Genomic DNA, 17214 nt, shown 5'->3' on the forward strand with positions numbered 1-17214 from the left:
CAGGTGAGGTCAGGACACCTGACTCACCTGTCCAATGACCTTCGTTACCTGCTGTCACGACCTGTGCCTTAGCTGTTCCTTAGGCAACAGCCTCAACCAATCAGCAACCGTGAAAGAGGATTCCAGATGTCTGTCTGTATTACCTGCCTATGTTACTTACCTGTAATACCTGTGTGTCTGTAGGTGAAGGAGCTGGGTCGAGCTGACGAGGTGTTGGACCTCTCGGACTACGAGCGCTGCGAGGAACTCAGGAAGAACAAGAGCCGCAGCAAGAAGAACCACAGCAAGTTCAGACTGCAGCGCTGCAGCTCGCCAGGAAACACGGTACACCTGACACACCTGCACACACCTGACACACCGTGCTGTTGCCAGCTCACTGTCAGGTGGACCTCACCTGTCTGCTCTCAGCCTGCTGTCCCAAACGACCAAAAGCCACCACACCTGATCCCTCGTCATTATCATCCGCCCTTTTTCCTCCTCCAGCTCATCCGAGGGAAACCGAGGCGTTCCCAGGCCAGCTGAGAGATGTCACGTCTCCAGCATCCTGGCTCTGCCCCGGGGCCTCCATCTGTATTATGATGATCATCATCATCATTATTCACAAACAGCCAATGGGATGAGGAGGAGTCTTTGTAAAACTGGGAATTAGGTCACAGAAACATATTTACAGAACATCAAGGCTCCTTTTTCCTGGTGATAAGTGTCAGTAAGCTCCTCCCACATGTTGGTGGTGTCACGAGAATCCCGCCTGACGGCGGCCTGAGATTCATCTGTATTTGAGTCGGCTGTCATGTGCACGTCCACAGACACTTCCCATGGTGTTTGGAGTGACCGCCATAAAAAGTTGCAGCAGGCGAGTGTGAAACTGATGAAAGCTGCGTCCATGTTGGTCATGCTGGTCCCATCAGAGTCCAGAAGGAGCGCCAGCAGGGGAGGACTCGCTGTGATTAACACCATCCACGCCTCACTTGTCCCATAAAGAGCAGCAGCAGCGGTGCTCAGCACAGAGGCAGAGCTCTGATTCATCAAACCTCCTGTAACCTAAGGTCATTGATTATTCATGTTCCCAGGCGGCTCGTGTGTCGCACGGTCTGCACATGTGCAGAAGCTCAGAGTGAATCTGAATAAAACCTCCGTCTGAACTGTGCAGGAAAGCAGGTGGAGCTGTTATTGACCCGACTCAGCAGCGGCTGTCAGTGAGCACAGGTGGAGCTCCAGCTCCAAGAGGCTTTCCTCGACAGCAGCACACACACACACACACACACACACACACACACACACACACACACACACACACCAGATGTTCGCAGATACCCAGAATGCTCTTGGGGAAAGGGGGAGGGGCGGATCAAGTGTCCTGCAGACTGGGTGGCAGATTCTATTACACACACATACTTGTCTTTGGGTACTTGTGAGGACCATCACTGACGTGTGTTACCTGAACGGGACCTGGTCTTGAACCCTGAAACCCCTCCAGAGTTGAAATATGCCATGAAATGCCAGAATCTGTGCTGCAGGTTTCCTGGTGATGTCATATACAGGACAAATTCTCGGAGGGGTGGAGACCTGATATCAAGGTCCGCCTCCTGCACCGCCAAAGTCTCTGTGTGGTCAAGCCACGGCCTCTTATTCCTCTTATGGAGGGTTATTTTATTTATACAGTTTATTACTAACTAACCTTTTTCTTAAACTTCACACAGGTATTTTATTTTTAGGCATTTTAAGTTTACTTTTCTATTGATACAATTATAGGAAATGTCTTTTTCTTTTTCATTTATATGGATTTTTCCATCTATATGTATGTATTTTATGTATTTTTTGTTAAGATATGCGGGCGATCTTTATCTTCAAGCTCGGGTCCTCTACCTGGGAGCTTGAGGGCCCTGCGCTCTTCTCTGAGGTCTTACAATAAAGTTTAAACTCCAGGCGTGCTTGAAAAAAAAATGTTTTATGAGCTTTAGCAGAGTTAAGCGTTAGCAGGAAATTAGCTAACTGGTTTCCAACTAAAGAGGGTGTTTCATGTTCTGAGTGAAGGATCTCTAAATATACCGCTCTGCCATGACTGTGGGTGTTATCAAAATTAATTTCAGAGATGTTTGGAGGGTCGTGAAGTTGGCCTAGATGACATATGATGATGTGCTAGCTGGTGGCTAGTTACAGAGCTATAATTAGGCTAAAACAAACACATTAGCACAGGAAGATGGAGGATGAGGATCAAACTGTTCTCAGTATGAAACCAGTGCTGTCGTATTCCAGAAAGAAGAAGCCAAAGACAGAGTAGACATCAGTCCACAGAACATCTGAGATGATTCATTAGTCGTGAATCGGTTACCTGCTCACGGTGAAAAAGTCCTGATCTTGACCTTTATGTCCACTCTGAGAAGGGTTCTTTTCTGAAGAATAAATATGTTTTGTGACTGTTTCCCTTTTTTCCTTTACTTTATGCAACCTAGAAAAACCCTGCTCGAAGCAAGTTTATGTTCAGAAGTAAATAAATAAATGGTAAATGGCCTGTATTTATATAGCGCTTTACTAGTCCCCAAGGACCCCAAAGCGCTTTACATATCCAGTCATCCACACATTCACACACTGGTGATGGCAGCTACATTGTAGCCACAGCCACCCTGGGGCGCACTGACAGAGGCGAGGCTGCCGGACACTGGCGCCACAGAAGTCACACAGTGCATGTCAAGACTTTTATTGTGAAAGGAAGAAGCAGGAATATTGCACCTTATGTCCGTGTGCAGAAACAAAGAGCTTCGGTGTGCAGTTTGGGTAATGACAAGATAAACAAAAAGGTTTTTTTGACAGAACGGTCGAAACGATAGCTCCATTTTAATTATTTTACTGCTTTCTAGTGCAGTAGAATCCCTTTCTGTGGTTACTGGTGACATCGCAGCACCGCTTCACATGATGTCCTCCATGTTGGTTTGAAGTGTGACAGTGAGGACCCTACAGGTCTTTGCACTAATAGTGGTCCCCACATTGACAGACAAACATGTATACACACACACACACACACTCAGCAAGTGTCACCCACCGAGGCTTCGTAATCCAGCTGAAGGGGGACAGGGGCGGGGTCCTTATGTGTGATGTCAGCAGTTCTATCCAATCAGTGTTCACAGTAAAGCAGCTTCTGTTATAACGTACAGACGTCTGTGTGAGACCTGCTCTGAATAATAAACACAGATACTTTCAGCTCGAGGTAAAATCATTTCTGCGTCTGTGGCGTCTCCATTAAAAGCTCTAAATGCCTGAAAAACTGAACCAAATATTGAAACATTAAAAATACAAACCGGCGTGTCTGATGGCGTGAGCGTGGACTAACTCTGTTGTGTCTCTGCTCTGTTGCAGGTTCCCAACCTCGTCTTCCTCGCTGTCAGCCCAGAGGAGAAAGAATCCTGGATCAGCGTCCTGAATGCCGCCATCACCAGAGCCAAGAACAGCGTTCTGGACGAGGTGTGATCTTTGATTATGTAAACAGGGAGCCCCGCTGTGTTTAGTCAGTAAGATTGGGCCCGCCTTTGTTCGTCAGCAGCCTGAAAGCCGCAGACTTGTTAGTAGTTTGTCACCTGGACAGATTGTGTAGTTTTTCCAGGTTTAAAGATGGAAGCTGTTCGGATCAGGTGAGGACGTCTGGGACAGTCGACGACCTTTCACCCTTGAGCTGTAAATGAAACTGAATCGAGGTTTTCGTTTCCGAGTGTGTCTGACGTGCAGAACTGTCCGTGGCCATCGTACGTCGAACACGTCAGTGACGCTAAAATCAGACTCTCAGGCAGCTTCTGAATGTGTTTCTGTGGTTTGATTCTTTTATAAAGGAAGTAGACATGATGAAAGCAGAAGTTACTGAACCTGAACATGCGTGTTTCATGTGACTGGGCTGCTTCCCCCACTCACTTCCTGTTACACGGCTGAGCGGCGTCTGATTTTAATGCAGGTCTGACTCTCGATGTTGGCGTTTCCTGCGACTTTTCTGTTTTGATGTGTTTATTCTGTAGCAGCGCATGTGCCAGAGCAGCTGTCTGCCTTTTCCACTGCTCGATACTCACGTCGATACCCCGATCAATAGTCTTTCACAGCGTGTTCCAGGCTAGTGGCACATGCATGTCCTATTGATGATGTGCTGTGTTACATCCAAACTCTTGAGATCATGATGTGCGGTGGCCACGCCTTAGACTGGGTGTCAAAGTGGTAAAAAAAAAGTGAGGAATCCATCCAATCACCAGGTAGAAACACGCCTCATAAACAGTCAACAGGAAGTACGGCCAGCGTCAGCAGGACGTCCAATCCTGAGCTCGTGCTGGCTAATGCTAAGTTACCTACATGGAAGCGTTCGCGGCTCCGTCTGTGAGAGCACCATGATGATGATGATGACTGCAGGTCGTGTAACTGCTTAAGGTGTCTTTATGTGATTGTGTCAGGTTTGTCCTGGAGGAGCTCCCACAGTGATTGGTGGCCACGTGCCTTCTTCGTTTGTTTTTAGGTGATGGTCGAAGACTCGCAGCTGTCTCATCTGACTCGAGATCGAGTGAAGATCCCTCACAACCGCCGACTGCCAACCAGAGGCCACCTGCTGGCTGTGGTCAGTATCCTCCTCTTCCTCTGGGACTTTATTCTTCATCAAACCTCGAACTTCTGATGTGAATGATGAGGCAGGTTACAGGTTAGCAGCGGGCGCATCCTGTTGGGACACTTTTTACAGTGTGCTGTTTGCCTTATTTTGGAGGTGTTGGTGGGATTTTCAGTGTTATTCAGATTTTGGGGCAGCTTTGAGCCGTTTTGAATGGTTGGTAAGTTTTTCCACAGTTTTTTGTGTTTTTTCAGCAGATTGTTTTCTGGATATTTCGAACAGTTTATCGATGCCGTTCACAGTTGTTCTTTGTTTTAATAGAAGCATTGAACAGTTGTTATTTTGGGGTTTTCTTTGGCACGAATCGTTTTTCCTCTGCTTTGCACCGAAACATTTGTTCTGACCTGTCAGGTATGTGCAGACTGACTGTGGGACTCTTCGTTCTGGTGGTCAGAGCGGCCTGAAAAAGCTTTTTTCCGTCAGACTCTTTGTGTCTTTGTTGATTTTCCTCCTCTCTCTGTCTGTCAGGCCTCCACCTCCTCCTCGGATGGGATGCTGACTCTGGACTTGATCCAGGAAGAGGATGCTGCAAACACTCAAGGAACCGGCTTGGAAAATTCTGCATCCCACCTCAGTCCGGACTGTGCCAGGTCCAAAACAGATGGCGCGCTCTCAGCTCGGACTGCCGAGGCTGCTGGGAAATCTCACAGCCTTCCCCGTGAGGTGACGGTGGTCTCAGAGCAGACCCCCCAGCCAGAAAAACGCCTCTCGACGGCAGAGAAAAACCGCTGCGCCTCCATGGATGAGATCCTGAGCCACTCTGAGACTAGAGCCGATAAGAGTAAAACGGCGGCAGCGAGTCGTTCGTCTGCCTCCGCACCGACCGCTGCGATGGCGCCCGTCAGTCAGCTGCAGGAGCTCATCAGCCAGAAGTTGGAGAAGACGGAAAGGCTGCTGAAGGAAGTGCGGGGCGACACCGAGGGTGAGCGGGGAATGGTGAGGTGGGGGAAGGAGTCGACCGAGGCAGAAAGACTCCTGAAAGAGGCGAAGGCGGCCTGGAGTCAGGCGCAGGAGGTGCTGGAGGAGGTGAAGGAGCTCAGGGAGTTGTACCAACAACTGGACTCCACCTCCCCTATCACCTCTTCTAAAAGTTCCAGACTAAACCGCAAGAGCCTGATGTGAGCCGGCCGGTACGACTCAGCCCGGCCCGGGTGAACGGCTGTGTCCGATGGACTTCCGATGAAGATGGACGAATCACTTTAAAACTCTTTAAATTCAGGTTTTAGCTGCTTCCAGGACTTGATACCTGAGGCATAGATCCCTCAGAGACTAACCTACAGGTCCCCTCAAACCTCCAAACCTAACAGGAATTGTTCCTCAGAAGGTTCCTGATTCTGGTTGGTCGGCTCGTCGCTGCCTTTGATTAACCCGAGTAGTTTTTCAGTTTAGGTTCCTTTAAAGGAAACTTACCTGACGTCAGTGTCAGAGAGACCGGAAATGTGCCAAGACAAGAGTTTGGAGACGTGGAAACTGTGGACCCCGATCTCATTCTGGTCCACGGCCTTACCTGTGGATCCTTTATGCTCTGCTTCCTGGGACAAACCTTCAGTTTGAGGCTTAAAAACTGAAGAGGAATCAGTCGACGGTACGAATGCAGGGTGTTTACTGTGGAGGTCAGAGTTGGAGGACGACTCTGAAAGTGACGGTACGAACTGGTCTTCCTGCTGATGGTTGGTTTCCCCCACAGACGCCGCTCAGTACCAGCTTTTTCTGGAGCTCTGGACTTCCATCAGAACCAGTTAATGCGACTGGTTTTGTTCTTTGCTGACTGCAGAGGAAGTCGTTCTGCAGAGGAAAAAGCAGTTTGTGCAGTTGTTATTAAGGAATTTAAAGTCGGTACATCAGATGTTTGGTTCATCAGAACAAACAGCTTACTTTCACACGTTGTTAGAAAAGTTCACACAAGAACAACCAGAACCAGTCATGGTCTCAGCCGCCGTCACAGAAGCCGGCGAGGATGAACCGATCTACGCTGCGACCGGCTTTTGCTTCCCGAGTCGTCCTCCTCGGACTCTTCTTCTTCTCTGAATGTGGCCGCCTTCAATCTTAGCTGGAAACTCAGGTGTAAAAGTTCATCAGGAACTGGACCAACTGTCCAATCAGAGCTCCTGAGGTCTGCACTATGAAGCAGGTTCAACACTCCAGGGTATCTTTAACAGCCATAGCATGACCTCCAATCATGCGTGTCCATGGAAACAACCCGTCACACTCACAGAGAGCTTCTTCGCGGTGCACACCTATGAGCGTGCTCAGACGGTTTACCAGAAACTGTTTTTATTTGGAGTTTTTCGATTCCGCAATAACAATTAGCGAGTTTCCTCGGAGCATAAGTTTATTTTTTTATCAGATTGTATCGAGCTGGAAGATGATCAAGGTTCAGTGGGAGCAATAAATAACAAACAGGTAGCTTCATTTTTGTGTCTCACATTCAGCACATCCGTCAGAGGTGGGTGTGAGAACCGGCTGATTGTGATTGATTTTATTGATCTGTATTTGTCCTTGCACGTGCTGTATTTGTTCCTGTTTCCTCTGATCTTCCTGTGTTTTTTTGATCATTTTATACTCGCACTTCTCCTCGCCAGCTGCTGTAGCCTTAAACCCAGAGGGGATGATGGGAGATGTAGTCCTGAAGGGATGTGAAGCAGGTGGTGATGCTGTGAGTCCTGATCAGTTCATGTGCTAAAATAAAACCTGCAAACTCAACCTGGATCTGTGCCGTCTGTTTGATCTGCTAATGAGGAGTGAGTGTGTGTGTGTTCCTGTTTTGAGTCAATGTGGGGCCACACAAATTGGTTCGTAATAACTAAACTTGAAGTTTGACCACACCGGGGGGCTCGGGTTAAGTTTATTCTGTGGAACGTTGGATTCAGATTAGATTTAAGGTTTAGATGAATTACATTGTCAGTTTACTTCCACAGACATATTTAATCAGGAACATCCAATCAAAATTCTCAAATTTCACTCACAAAAGGCTCTGACAGCACAAACACGGTCCAGAGGTCCAGTTCAGGTGATGCTAGCAGATGGTTAGCAGCTACAGATACCTGTGGGTCAAAGACGACACGCCCCTATTACGTTAAACACGTTTATTTCTGCTGTAACGTTTTAACATGGAGTCTCTGAGACAAACTCACTGCTGCCTCTGCTGGACGTCAGAGGATCTGCAGGAAACAAATGTGAGTTAATGTAAAGTCCTCAGAAGTGATGAAAACTGAACTTGAAGCGTGTGAGTTCTTGTTGCTAAGAGACCTGCTGTTGCCAACTGACTCTCAGCTGAGATGAGAAACACCTTCAGGTCACACCTGCAGACTCACCTGTCTGTACTAATAAATGCTCAGCGTGCCGGTTTTCAGGGCGCACTCCTGCACCTCAGCTAAAAAACGCCTCCCAGGTGCTCGGATCAGCTCAGACTAAAGGCAGGAAGCATCATCGTGACTTCTGCTGGTTAAAGGTTGCTCCTGCGGAGGAGCCGGCTGGTGTGTGCAGAGGCTGAGCTGAGATGCAGGTGTGATACCTGCAGGGGGTTCGGTTACAGTGAGATTCAGCAGACAGCGTGCACCACATTTATTATTCTAAACCTCTAAGGACGAGAGCGGGACACTGACGGCGTCGTGACCAGCCTGTGAAAACTTTAGAGTCATGAAAAGGAGAACAAAGCTGAGGAAGAGCAGGCCCACTCATCAGTGACGTCTGAGAGCTTCAAAGTCCCTCGCTGGTCACCGCCCTGTGGTGGACACGCCTACCCTCTGGCTACGCCCCTGCTGCAGTGTAAAGCAGGTGTTTTCCAGCATCAGCAGGTGTGCAGGTCGCTCTCAGACGTCTCATTCAAACTGGATGCAAACTGCAGATCATTTGCTTATCAGGTGGAGCCTGATGATTGAAACAAATCAAAGACATTTACATACACACACACACACCTGCAGCACACAGGTGAGGCACACACAGGTTAGTCGCCTCCCTGTGGGAACATCACCAAGTGCCATAAACAAAGTCAGTAAATGTCAGGTGAACATCAGATTGATGGATTGGCTCAGATTTACTGATCAGAGTGTGTGTGTGTGTGTTCAGTTAAACGGCGTTACCTCATCAGTGTCAGCTGACTGCAGGTTTCATCATAAACACTTCTGCTTCATGACTGACCAACGATGGGCTGCGAGGTCAGTTTCATGATCACAGACAGAGAGCTGGGGAACACCTGCGATCACAGAGCCCGCGGCCCACTGAGGCCGTGCTTCTGTACGGTGACCTCTGACCTCTGAGACGGATTATAATGGTAAAAGATCGAAGAGCAGGTTTAAAATGAGGAACATGGTCAATGATTTGGTACCTGAAGCTTATCAAATCAGTTTTATGACTTTATGAGTCTCACGATGAACTTTGACCGCCTGATCGTCACCATGACGCTGTAAGACGCCCGAACGCTCGTCTGTGAAAAACAGACTGCTTCAGATTCTGTTTAATTTCCTCCTTTCTATAAAAAGTGAAGTAAAACATTTTTATCACAGAAATCAGAGCTGCGTGTGCTTGGCTCCGCCCCTTGTTGTGATGTACATCCATATAAGGAAAAAATAAATCTTCAGAGGACCGAGTGCTCATGACAGGAGTATATCGAGTCAAGACACACACGCACAGCAGGAAGCGTGACTGCAATGATGTGAAATCATTTGATGAGCTGTCAGCAGAAAGAACCAATCATCGGTCAGCAAGTGATTCATGTGCTTATTACAAAATATTCAAAATAAAACATCTGAAAAATGGGCGTGGCTCACCAGGGAACTTATTTTAACTTAGACAAATATCTGGCCTGTTCTCAGGTGACACATTATGACCCTCACAAAGGGACAACTCTGCCCTCTGCAGGCAGAGAGCTGCAACTACAGCTGGAAACCAACAGGTTGGAAACCTGCAGCAGATTTCCACAAAAAGGATTCATCATCACTGGATACTGATCATGGCGGCACAGGAACACACTCCAGGAGCTGGGCGCTGCCACAGCAGCCAAACCCGAGACATTCCTGTTGGACAAACTGGACACGCACGCCGCAGTGATAGATGTAGCTACACCGAGAGACGGCAACATCAGGAAGAAGAACACGAGGAGCCTTTCCATTTCTGATTGTTCTTTATTCTAAAGTGAAAAATAAAATTGTTTTCATAATTTAGGGCGTGAAGAGATGTGACGAGAAAGGAGAAGGCGTGGAGATTTCAGTCATTTTATTCAAAAACACTCTGGTTACAGCAACACGATCAGAACACAGGAATAAAAAAATAAAATTACGGAGGAGGAGCATCGCTCCAGCTTCACGCTTCCAAACTTAACACGACAGATCAGGCCAAACGGACGACAGCACAAACCTACAGAGACCAGTTCACTTCTATTTACACAAGGACCCGTGGGGGTGGGAAGGGAGGCCGCAGACCCACAGGTGACGGGGGCGGGGTTAAAACAGTAACAGTCAATTTAAAAGAATGAAGAAAAAAAGCTTAGGGGAGGAGCCAACTACAGAGAGCTTTGGAGTCATCCAATCAGAGAGCAGAGAGGAGGGCAACTCTGGATCCATGTTTGGCGCAATCAGCTGCTGAGAATCATGGGTAGTGTAGAGTGGAGTCACAGGGTCAGAAGAACTGGGTTGACTGGGAAGAGCTCCGCCTTCCAGCTGATCAATAATCAATAAAGGAGAGACAGGAACACGCCGCGTTCTCTAGGTAGACAGTCTGGCAGCGCTGTGATGTCTAAGAGCTTGGAAAGAAAAGCGTCTGGACGTCTTTAAGTGGCTTGAAGATGTTTCACCTCTCATCTGAGACGCTTCTTCAGCTCTGCCCTCTGCAGTCCAGACGCTTTCCAAGCTCCTTAGACTACGATGACCTGGATGACTGAGAACCTTCACAGACATAATTGAGAAACACCAATCACGAAGGGCGTTCCTGGGATTGTTAAATATTCTGTTCACAGGAGTGGGGAATGGCGTGTTGCCGCCCCCTGCTGTCTGTGATGAGGATGAGGAGGTGATGAATCTGGAGCAGACTGAGGAGCTGCTGAGGTGTTCCTATTTTTTTGTCCTTCGTGACTTTCTTGAATTCCATATCTGTGCGTGACATGTCTGAGGGAACGCGGCGCATTTCTGAGCTCTGTTATCGACCTCCTGCTGACCAGCTGGCTGGCGGAGTGACATCACCGCGGTGAAGGACAGCGATGAGCCTGATCGCAGTTTCCTGTTTGTCTGGAGCTCCAAAACCACATCCTGCCAGGGTCAGGGGGAGGTGGGGAGGGGCGGGGGTGTCAGACGATATAGCGTACGAAGGTGATTGGACTACTCGTCGTCGTCATCTTCACCTTCATCATCGGCGTCTCTCTTCCTCTTCTCGCCCTGAACAGCAGCGCCGTCCTCATCTGAGGAAATCAGAGCAGCCATCAATCACCTGATCAATAATCAGTAATCAATAACATGGTGACACTGAGGAGGAAGCAACCCTGACAGAACTACGATTCCTTCACTCAGCCGAGAGAAGAGCAGAAAGCGTTTTTACCACTAGGTGGCGCTGCACTGAACGGGTTTCATTGAACACATCAATCACATGACAGCGAAACTCACAATGACTCATCATCGGGTAACTACGCACATGTAAAAGCTGTCACCAGGGAAACGTGGCCTAAGCGTGCAGTTTAAACGCCATGATGTGATCGTTACTGTAACACAGACATCGACGGCGAAGTCACCGTGACGACCGCCACAGGGGCTGTAAAAAAACAACAACTCCCCTCCCCCCAAAAGAATCCAATCACGTTTCAGCGACACAAACCTCCATCCTCTTCTTCCTCCTCGTCCTCTTCGTCCTCCTCGACGTAGTCTCCATCGTCCTCTTCATCCTTAAAATATGTTAAAAACACGTTAAACTCAACTGTGAGCACGCCGTGAGGCAGGCTCCCCCTCCTCTGCTCTCTGTTTACCTTCATTATAAATGAAGTTGTAAGTCATGACCTCTCACCTGGATTCCCTCCTTCATCAGGTACGACAGACCGACCTCGTCTCCCTCAGAGCCTTCCTCATCCTCATCGTCGTCTTCATCGTCGTCATCTCCCGGCGGGCCGGCTTCATCATCCTCATCTGGAACAAAACATCCTAACATCAGAAACAGGACGTTCGTCCTCCCCGTGGACCACTTCCTGTCCTTAATCCGAATTAGGCGGCTGAAGGCGACCAGCAGATCTGCACGCGCTCACTGGACGGAAACGTTTATGGCTTAACGAAGTGTGCACATGAAAAACAAATAGACCCCGCCCCTCGGTCAAGCCAGAGAGACTCCGCGTTAGCGGCTCACCGTTCTCGGCCTCGGAGTCGGGCACCTCATTGTCTTCCTCGTCAAACCCGTCCAGGTAAGTGAGCTGAGGCAGCAGCTCGAAGACGCCCTCTCTGTAGTCGTCCAGCGCTGAGACCTCACAGCTGTACAGGTCCAGGCTCTTCAGGTTCTTCAGGTTTTGCTGCAGTACAAGAACAAAGCAGAGGAACCCTCAAAAACATGGACAGCAACGCCAGAATCCCCGACTTTAATCTGCTGCTACGTTTCAGGGTCTCCCATCGACAGGTTCGGGTGTTTCGTTAGCGATCGGCCTAACGAGCTTAATGAATGGACGTACCAGAGGCTCGATGGTGCTCAGATCCTTGATCTTGTTCCCGCTCAGGTTCAGGTAGGTCAGGCTGGGACATTTCTCCGCCAGCGCGTCCAGACCCCCCGAGATGGTGTTATCGCTCACCTCCAACTGAAACACAGGAAATGCATCATCATGCGTGCTGAGAGGAGGAAGCAGCACACAGACAACAACTACTCAGCTCATTCCCGCCAGATCTTTCCTCATCTATCGACTCTGTAGAAGTACTACAGTAGTACAGTACTGCAGCAGTACTTCAAATATTTTCATTCATCTCCAAAAGTATGAAACTTTGTTTCCACCACTGAAAAACAAATAAAGTCAAACATAACTCCAAATTCTGAGTTGAAATTTCAAGTTAGTACTGCTAACCAGGATCTAGCTCGGTGGATGACATTTCCTTATTATCCGGATGCAGATGGATGATGTGTGTGGGCCATATCCCTAAATTTGAGTTCGGTATCTCAAAGTGCACAATACTGCTTTCCTGTGGCAGAAACAAGCTGATGCATAAAAGTGGAATATCGTTCATCTTCTCAGTGTGAGGGTCAGTGCTGGGGTCAAAGGTCATAAGACACATTCAGAAGGTACATCCAATCAGAGGTCACATGTGATGTTCATCACAGCACACACGCCGATCCTGACTGTGCTGTGTTCAGGTGTCGTAGCTGCGGGTGAACTGACCTTGCGTAGTTTGGGCAGTGAGGGCAGTTTGGAGAGCGAGCTGAGGCCGACATTCACCATGCTGAGGATCTCCAGCCCCGTGTAATCGTCTGTGAGTCCTTCCACCTCACCGTCGCTGGAGCGACAGTTATCCACCACCAGCTCGGCCACCTGAGCGCCACCGCATCACATGACAAAGAGTAAAATTTACACCACATTATATATCACAGGTTTATTCAAACTTTCAGTTTGCATGCCTCACACTCACCTGTTGCCACCTGGTGGCGTACACACAGACTGCAGTCTGTGACCGTAAAATATAATGTGTTAAATAAACGATCTTCCGACGTGTGCGCATTTAAAAATTACTGTAGCCCCGGGGGGGGGGGGGGGGGGGGGGGGGGGGGAGTTTGCCCGGCTATTACACACTCACACATCTCCCTGCCCACAGTTACAGGTGTGTACCCAACTTCATACACACCTCTGGGCCTCGCTTCTTGGGCCATTTATATGGATACAGCGTAATAACATGGGAATGGTTGGTGATATTAAAGTCCTGTTTGTGGCACATTAGTATATGTGAGGGGGCAAACTCCTCAAGATGGGCGGTGACCATGGTGGCCATTTAGAAGTCGGCCATCTTTGATACAACTTTTGTTTTTTTCAATAGGAAGAGGGTCATGTGACACATCACACTTATTGGTAATGTCACAAGAAAAACAATGGTGTGCTTGGTTTCAACGTAACTTTATTCTTTCATGAGTTATTTACAAGTTTCTCTTTGTTCACAGCCATTGACATGTCGAAGGTTAACACGTGAGGAGCGGATCGAAATCGTGTTGACATCTGGTGAACGCAGTAACCGGGTCATTGCAGCAGATTTCAATGCAAGACACCCTACGAGACCACCCATCTCCCATGCTACAGTCAGCAAACTGCTTGCTAAGTTTCGTGAAACTGGTTCAGTGTTGGATTTGCCAAAATGTGGACGCAAGAAAACTGTCAGTAATGAAGAAACATCAGTGGCTGTCCTAGCTTCATTCAGCAAGAGCCCACAGCGTAGCACTCGCCGCATGTCACTGGAGAGCGGCATTAGTCGGTACAACTAATGGACCCACTATCGGTACAACGATAGTGGGTCCATTCTTCATCAATGGAAACCTCGAGGCCATTGGATATTTGAAATTGCTACATGATGATGTGTTTCCCTCTTTGTGCACTGAAGCTGGCACGTTCCCTGAGTTTTTCCAGCAGGATGGTGCACCACCACATTATGGGTGCCAGGTCCGAGCATTCCTAGATGAACAGTTTCCTGGAAAGTGGATTGGTCATCGTGGGCCAGTTATTTTGCCCCCAAGGTCTCCCGATCTGACCGCCTTAGACTTTTATCTTTGGGGTCATCTGAAGGCAATTGTCTATGGTGTGAAGACACGAGATGTGCAGCACCTGAAACTACGGATACTGGATGCCTGTGCTGGCATTTCTCCTGCGGTGTTGCTATCAGTGTGTGAAGAGTGGGAGAAGAGGGTTGCACTGACAGTCCAACACAATGGGCAGCACATTGAACACATTTTATAAGTGGTCAGAAACTTGTAAATAACTCATGAAAGAATAAAGTTACGTTGAAACCAAGCACACCATTGTTGTTCTTGTGACATTACCAATAAGTGTGATGTGTCACATGGCCCTCTTCCTATTGAAAAAACAAAAGTTGTATCAAAGATGGCCGACTTCTAAATGGCCACCATGGTCACCGCCCATCTTGAGGAGTTTGCCCCTCACATATACTAATGTGCCACAAACAGGACTTTAATATCACCAACCATTCCCATGTTATTGCGGTGTATCCATATAAATGGCCCACCCTGTAGAATAGAATTCAACTTTATCGTCATTGCTCATGTCACAGCTACAAGGCAACAAAATGCAGTTTGCATCCATCCAGAAGTGCTTTAGCTATGATATAGTGATCTCAATGAGATTTACCTGTACAAAGGTGAAATAAAAATATCAAAGAACACACGTAAAGCTTCACCAGCCCTGGGTTTGAGCATGCGCGGTTCATCATGATTTATATGTTTCGATGACAACGAAGACAACAACACAGTTCCAGCATGCGGGGGGGGGGGGGCTGCATGTGTAGAACAAGTAAGCAGGTATGGCAGTTCTCAGGTACATGAATAACCACGTGGTGTAACGCTGTATATGCCCAGCAATTGGTGAAGAGGAGGCATCTAGTAAACCCAGGTTTCAGACGTTTCACAAAACTAAACGAGGGTCACTTTCCTTCCGTTTCGGTCAGAGCTCTTCGCCCGGGCCAGCACTCCCCCTCTCCCGTTGGATCTCATCCATATAGCGGTTAGTACGTGACCAGAAAACCGGCGCTCAGCTTCACCGTTACGATCACCGGTGGGAGAGCACACCTCACCCACCAAAGCTGTGCGTGCGAGAAACTTTTTAAAAACCCTCTCCGTCGTTTAAATCCGCCTCCCACCGAACCTCGTGCAATTTTTGTGAGATTTAAGCGCGCGGCACTCGTGCGCCTGAAAACACAGCGAGGAGGGCGGGAACAGCAGACTGAACAACAACTGTTAAAACTCCAATTTAACGTGAACAAAGTATCAATTTTAGACTGCGCCTGTGTTGAGCTGACCCGTGCCGACAAAGAAACTGTGGAGACCCTTTAATGATGTTATGGCAGAAAAAATGACTTGACCTAGAACTATGTGCACTTAAACGCTGAAATGAGAATGGAGTCCGGCTGCAAACGCCATCACAGCACGACCATCGCAGATCAGTAACTCTCTAACGGTGAAGGTTAAAATGGGAGCCGGCTCGGCCGAGCGGTCGCCCCGGGGCGTTCAAACAAATGCAGCGGAGCCCATCCACAGTCCGCGACTGCATTTTCTCGGTACCGCCGAGCACCTGCGGCGGCTCTCGGCGCACTCACTCGGCCGCGGTTCTGTTATGCGGGCTGGGCACTCGGCAGGTTAGCCTGTTAGCCCGTGTGCTAGCTGTGGGAGGCTCGCGCGAGGCTGCCCCGCGAGAAGTGAGCGCGGGAGAGGGAGCGAGCCTGCACGCAGCGGATTCCTCCTCCAGGACCAAGCGGAGTTTCCTCCATGTTGGAGCCACAAACATGTCGCGTCTAATCGTTCAAAAACACCGACAGAAGATCAGTCCGCGGGTTGGGAAAAGTCGACGGCCGCCCACGCCGAATGTTATCAGCGTCGTCATAGCTTCACACTGCATCCTTCACCAGTTTCTTCAGGAAATAAATAAATTAAAGTGTTGTAGTTACTTGCCTCGGCTGGATTTCTGTTCCTCAGCTCCAGACTAATCCTCTTCTTCATCTCCATGTCGAAGCCCGAACAGAAGGCGAAAAAACAAAGTATAACAAAGGAAAAGTGAAAATAAAATGCGCGTCAGTGAGACCCTCCTTCTCTAACGGACACAAGGCGACAACTAAACCTCCATGTTCGCTGTTGCCGGTCCGCCACTGTTAGACCACGCCCCAATCTAATGAATATCCATATTTTTAAGAAGCTTAACCTGCTACTGGTCCAAACACGATCAACTCACTAAGCCCCGCCCTAGAATCTTAGTATGCAGAGACCTCGTCTGCGAGTGGCTGTAAATGCAAATACGTCACTTTAGTGTTACCAATGAGAGGATGAGCACGAAACGTTTAAACTTTACAGGCGCCCTCTCTTTGTCCTTGTTGGCGCCATATTGTAATGATCATCGTGATCATTTTTCATTGATTACCGCAAAATAACCACAGTGTTTACATCAGTAAATCACTTATACACACATTATAGCATCCAGCTTTGTGCCTTTGATCTGACCACAGAAGCTGTTTGTTGTTTCAAGTATTTATTGCAACAATAAACATGATCCATATCATAGTTAATCAAAGTATTTTCTCAATCTTTTCATATTTATTAAAGGTTCTATTCTCCTTCTTCTTTTTCTTGTTATTAAGAGCCATGGGAGGTGACGTGGTAGAAAAATATGAAACAAATACATCAGATAATTTACTTGAACATTTTTTCTGTAAGGAGCAAAGTGACCGAAACACAGATTTTCACGTTTTCAAGTTTAGACTTTGCTTTCATCAGATAATCAGATGATCCATGATTTTCCTGACCTTTAACCTTCCACCTGTCTGATTGCTGAGGTAAACATTAGATACCACCAAAGTCTTTCCAGACACAAATCTAAAGGCAGCCAGAAACCCTCGGGAGCACCTGTGTGGGAGTTATTTGGAAGA

At 48.1% G+C, this 17214-nt stretch overlaps 2 protein-coding genes across 3 annotated transcripts in view; one reads left to right on the forward strand and one right to left on the reverse strand.

Annotated features, from left to right (window-relative positions):
- Positions 1–7348, forward strand: part of LOC147319857 (pleckstrin homology domain-containing family O member 1-like) — a 19165-nt gene extending 11817 nt beyond the window's left edge. Inside the window, exons 3-6 of the mRNA XM_086312670.1 lie at positions 184–324; positions 3355–3459; positions 4487–4585; positions 5102–7348. Coding sequence (XP_086168796.1) covers positions 184–324; positions 3355–3459; positions 4487–4585; positions 5102–5755 — 999 coding nt within the window. The 3' untranslated portion in view covers positions 5756–7348. The remainder of the gene's footprint in view (positions 1–183; positions 325–3354; positions 3460–4486; positions 4586–5101) is intronic.
- A 2484-nt stretch (positions 7349–9832) lies between these two features.
- On the reverse strand, positions 9833–16456 carry LOC147319858 (acidic leucine-rich nuclear phosphoprotein 32 family member D-like). 2 transcript variants are annotated; one of them, XM_086312673.1, is made up of 7 exons: positions 16247–16456; positions 12966–13115; positions 12270–12392; positions 11954–12113; positions 11621–11739; positions 11435–11501; positions 9833–11024 (listed from the first exon to the last, which is right to left on the reverse strand). In XM_086312673.1, exons 1-7 carry the CDS (start codon positions 16298–16300, stop codon positions 10945–10947), a joined length of 753 nt encoding a protein of 250 aa, XP_086168799.1. In that variant the 5' UTR covers positions 16301–16456; the 3' UTR covers positions 9833–10944. The 2 variants fall into 2 exon arrangements, with proteins under 2 accessions (XP_086168799.1, XP_086168797.1); XM_086312671.1 differs by lacking the exon at positions 16247–16456 and adding an exon at positions 13213–13334.
- Positions 16457–17214: the final 758 nt, after the last annotated feature.

The sequence above is a fragment of the Aulonocara sp. 'chitande type north' Nkhata Bay genome, linkage group LG11 (genome assembly GCF_057382095.1).
Source record: "Aulonocara sp. 'chitande type north' Nkhata Bay isolate Kocher_YH1m ecotype deep benthic linkage group LG11, A_spYH_male_GT1.1, whole genome shotgun sequence".
Taxonomy (NCBI): domain Eukaryota; kingdom Metazoa; phylum Chordata; class Actinopteri; order Cichliformes; family Cichlidae; genus Aulonocara; species Aulonocara sp. 'chitande type north' Nkhata Bay.

Coding starts and splice junctions, on each gene's coding strand:
- LOC147319858 (XM_086312671.1), bottom strand. CDS start 13,302: ATGCGCACACGTCGGAAGATCGTTTATTTAACACATTATATTTTACGG. Junction 12,393..12,965: donor CACTGCCCAAACTACGCAAG/GTCAGTTCACCC, acceptor CCTGTGTTTCAG/TTGGAGGTGAGCGATAACAC. Junction 11,740..11,953: donor CGACTCCGAGGCCGAGAACG/GTGAGCCGCTAA, acceptor GTTTTGTTCCAG/ATGAGGATGATGAAGCCGGC.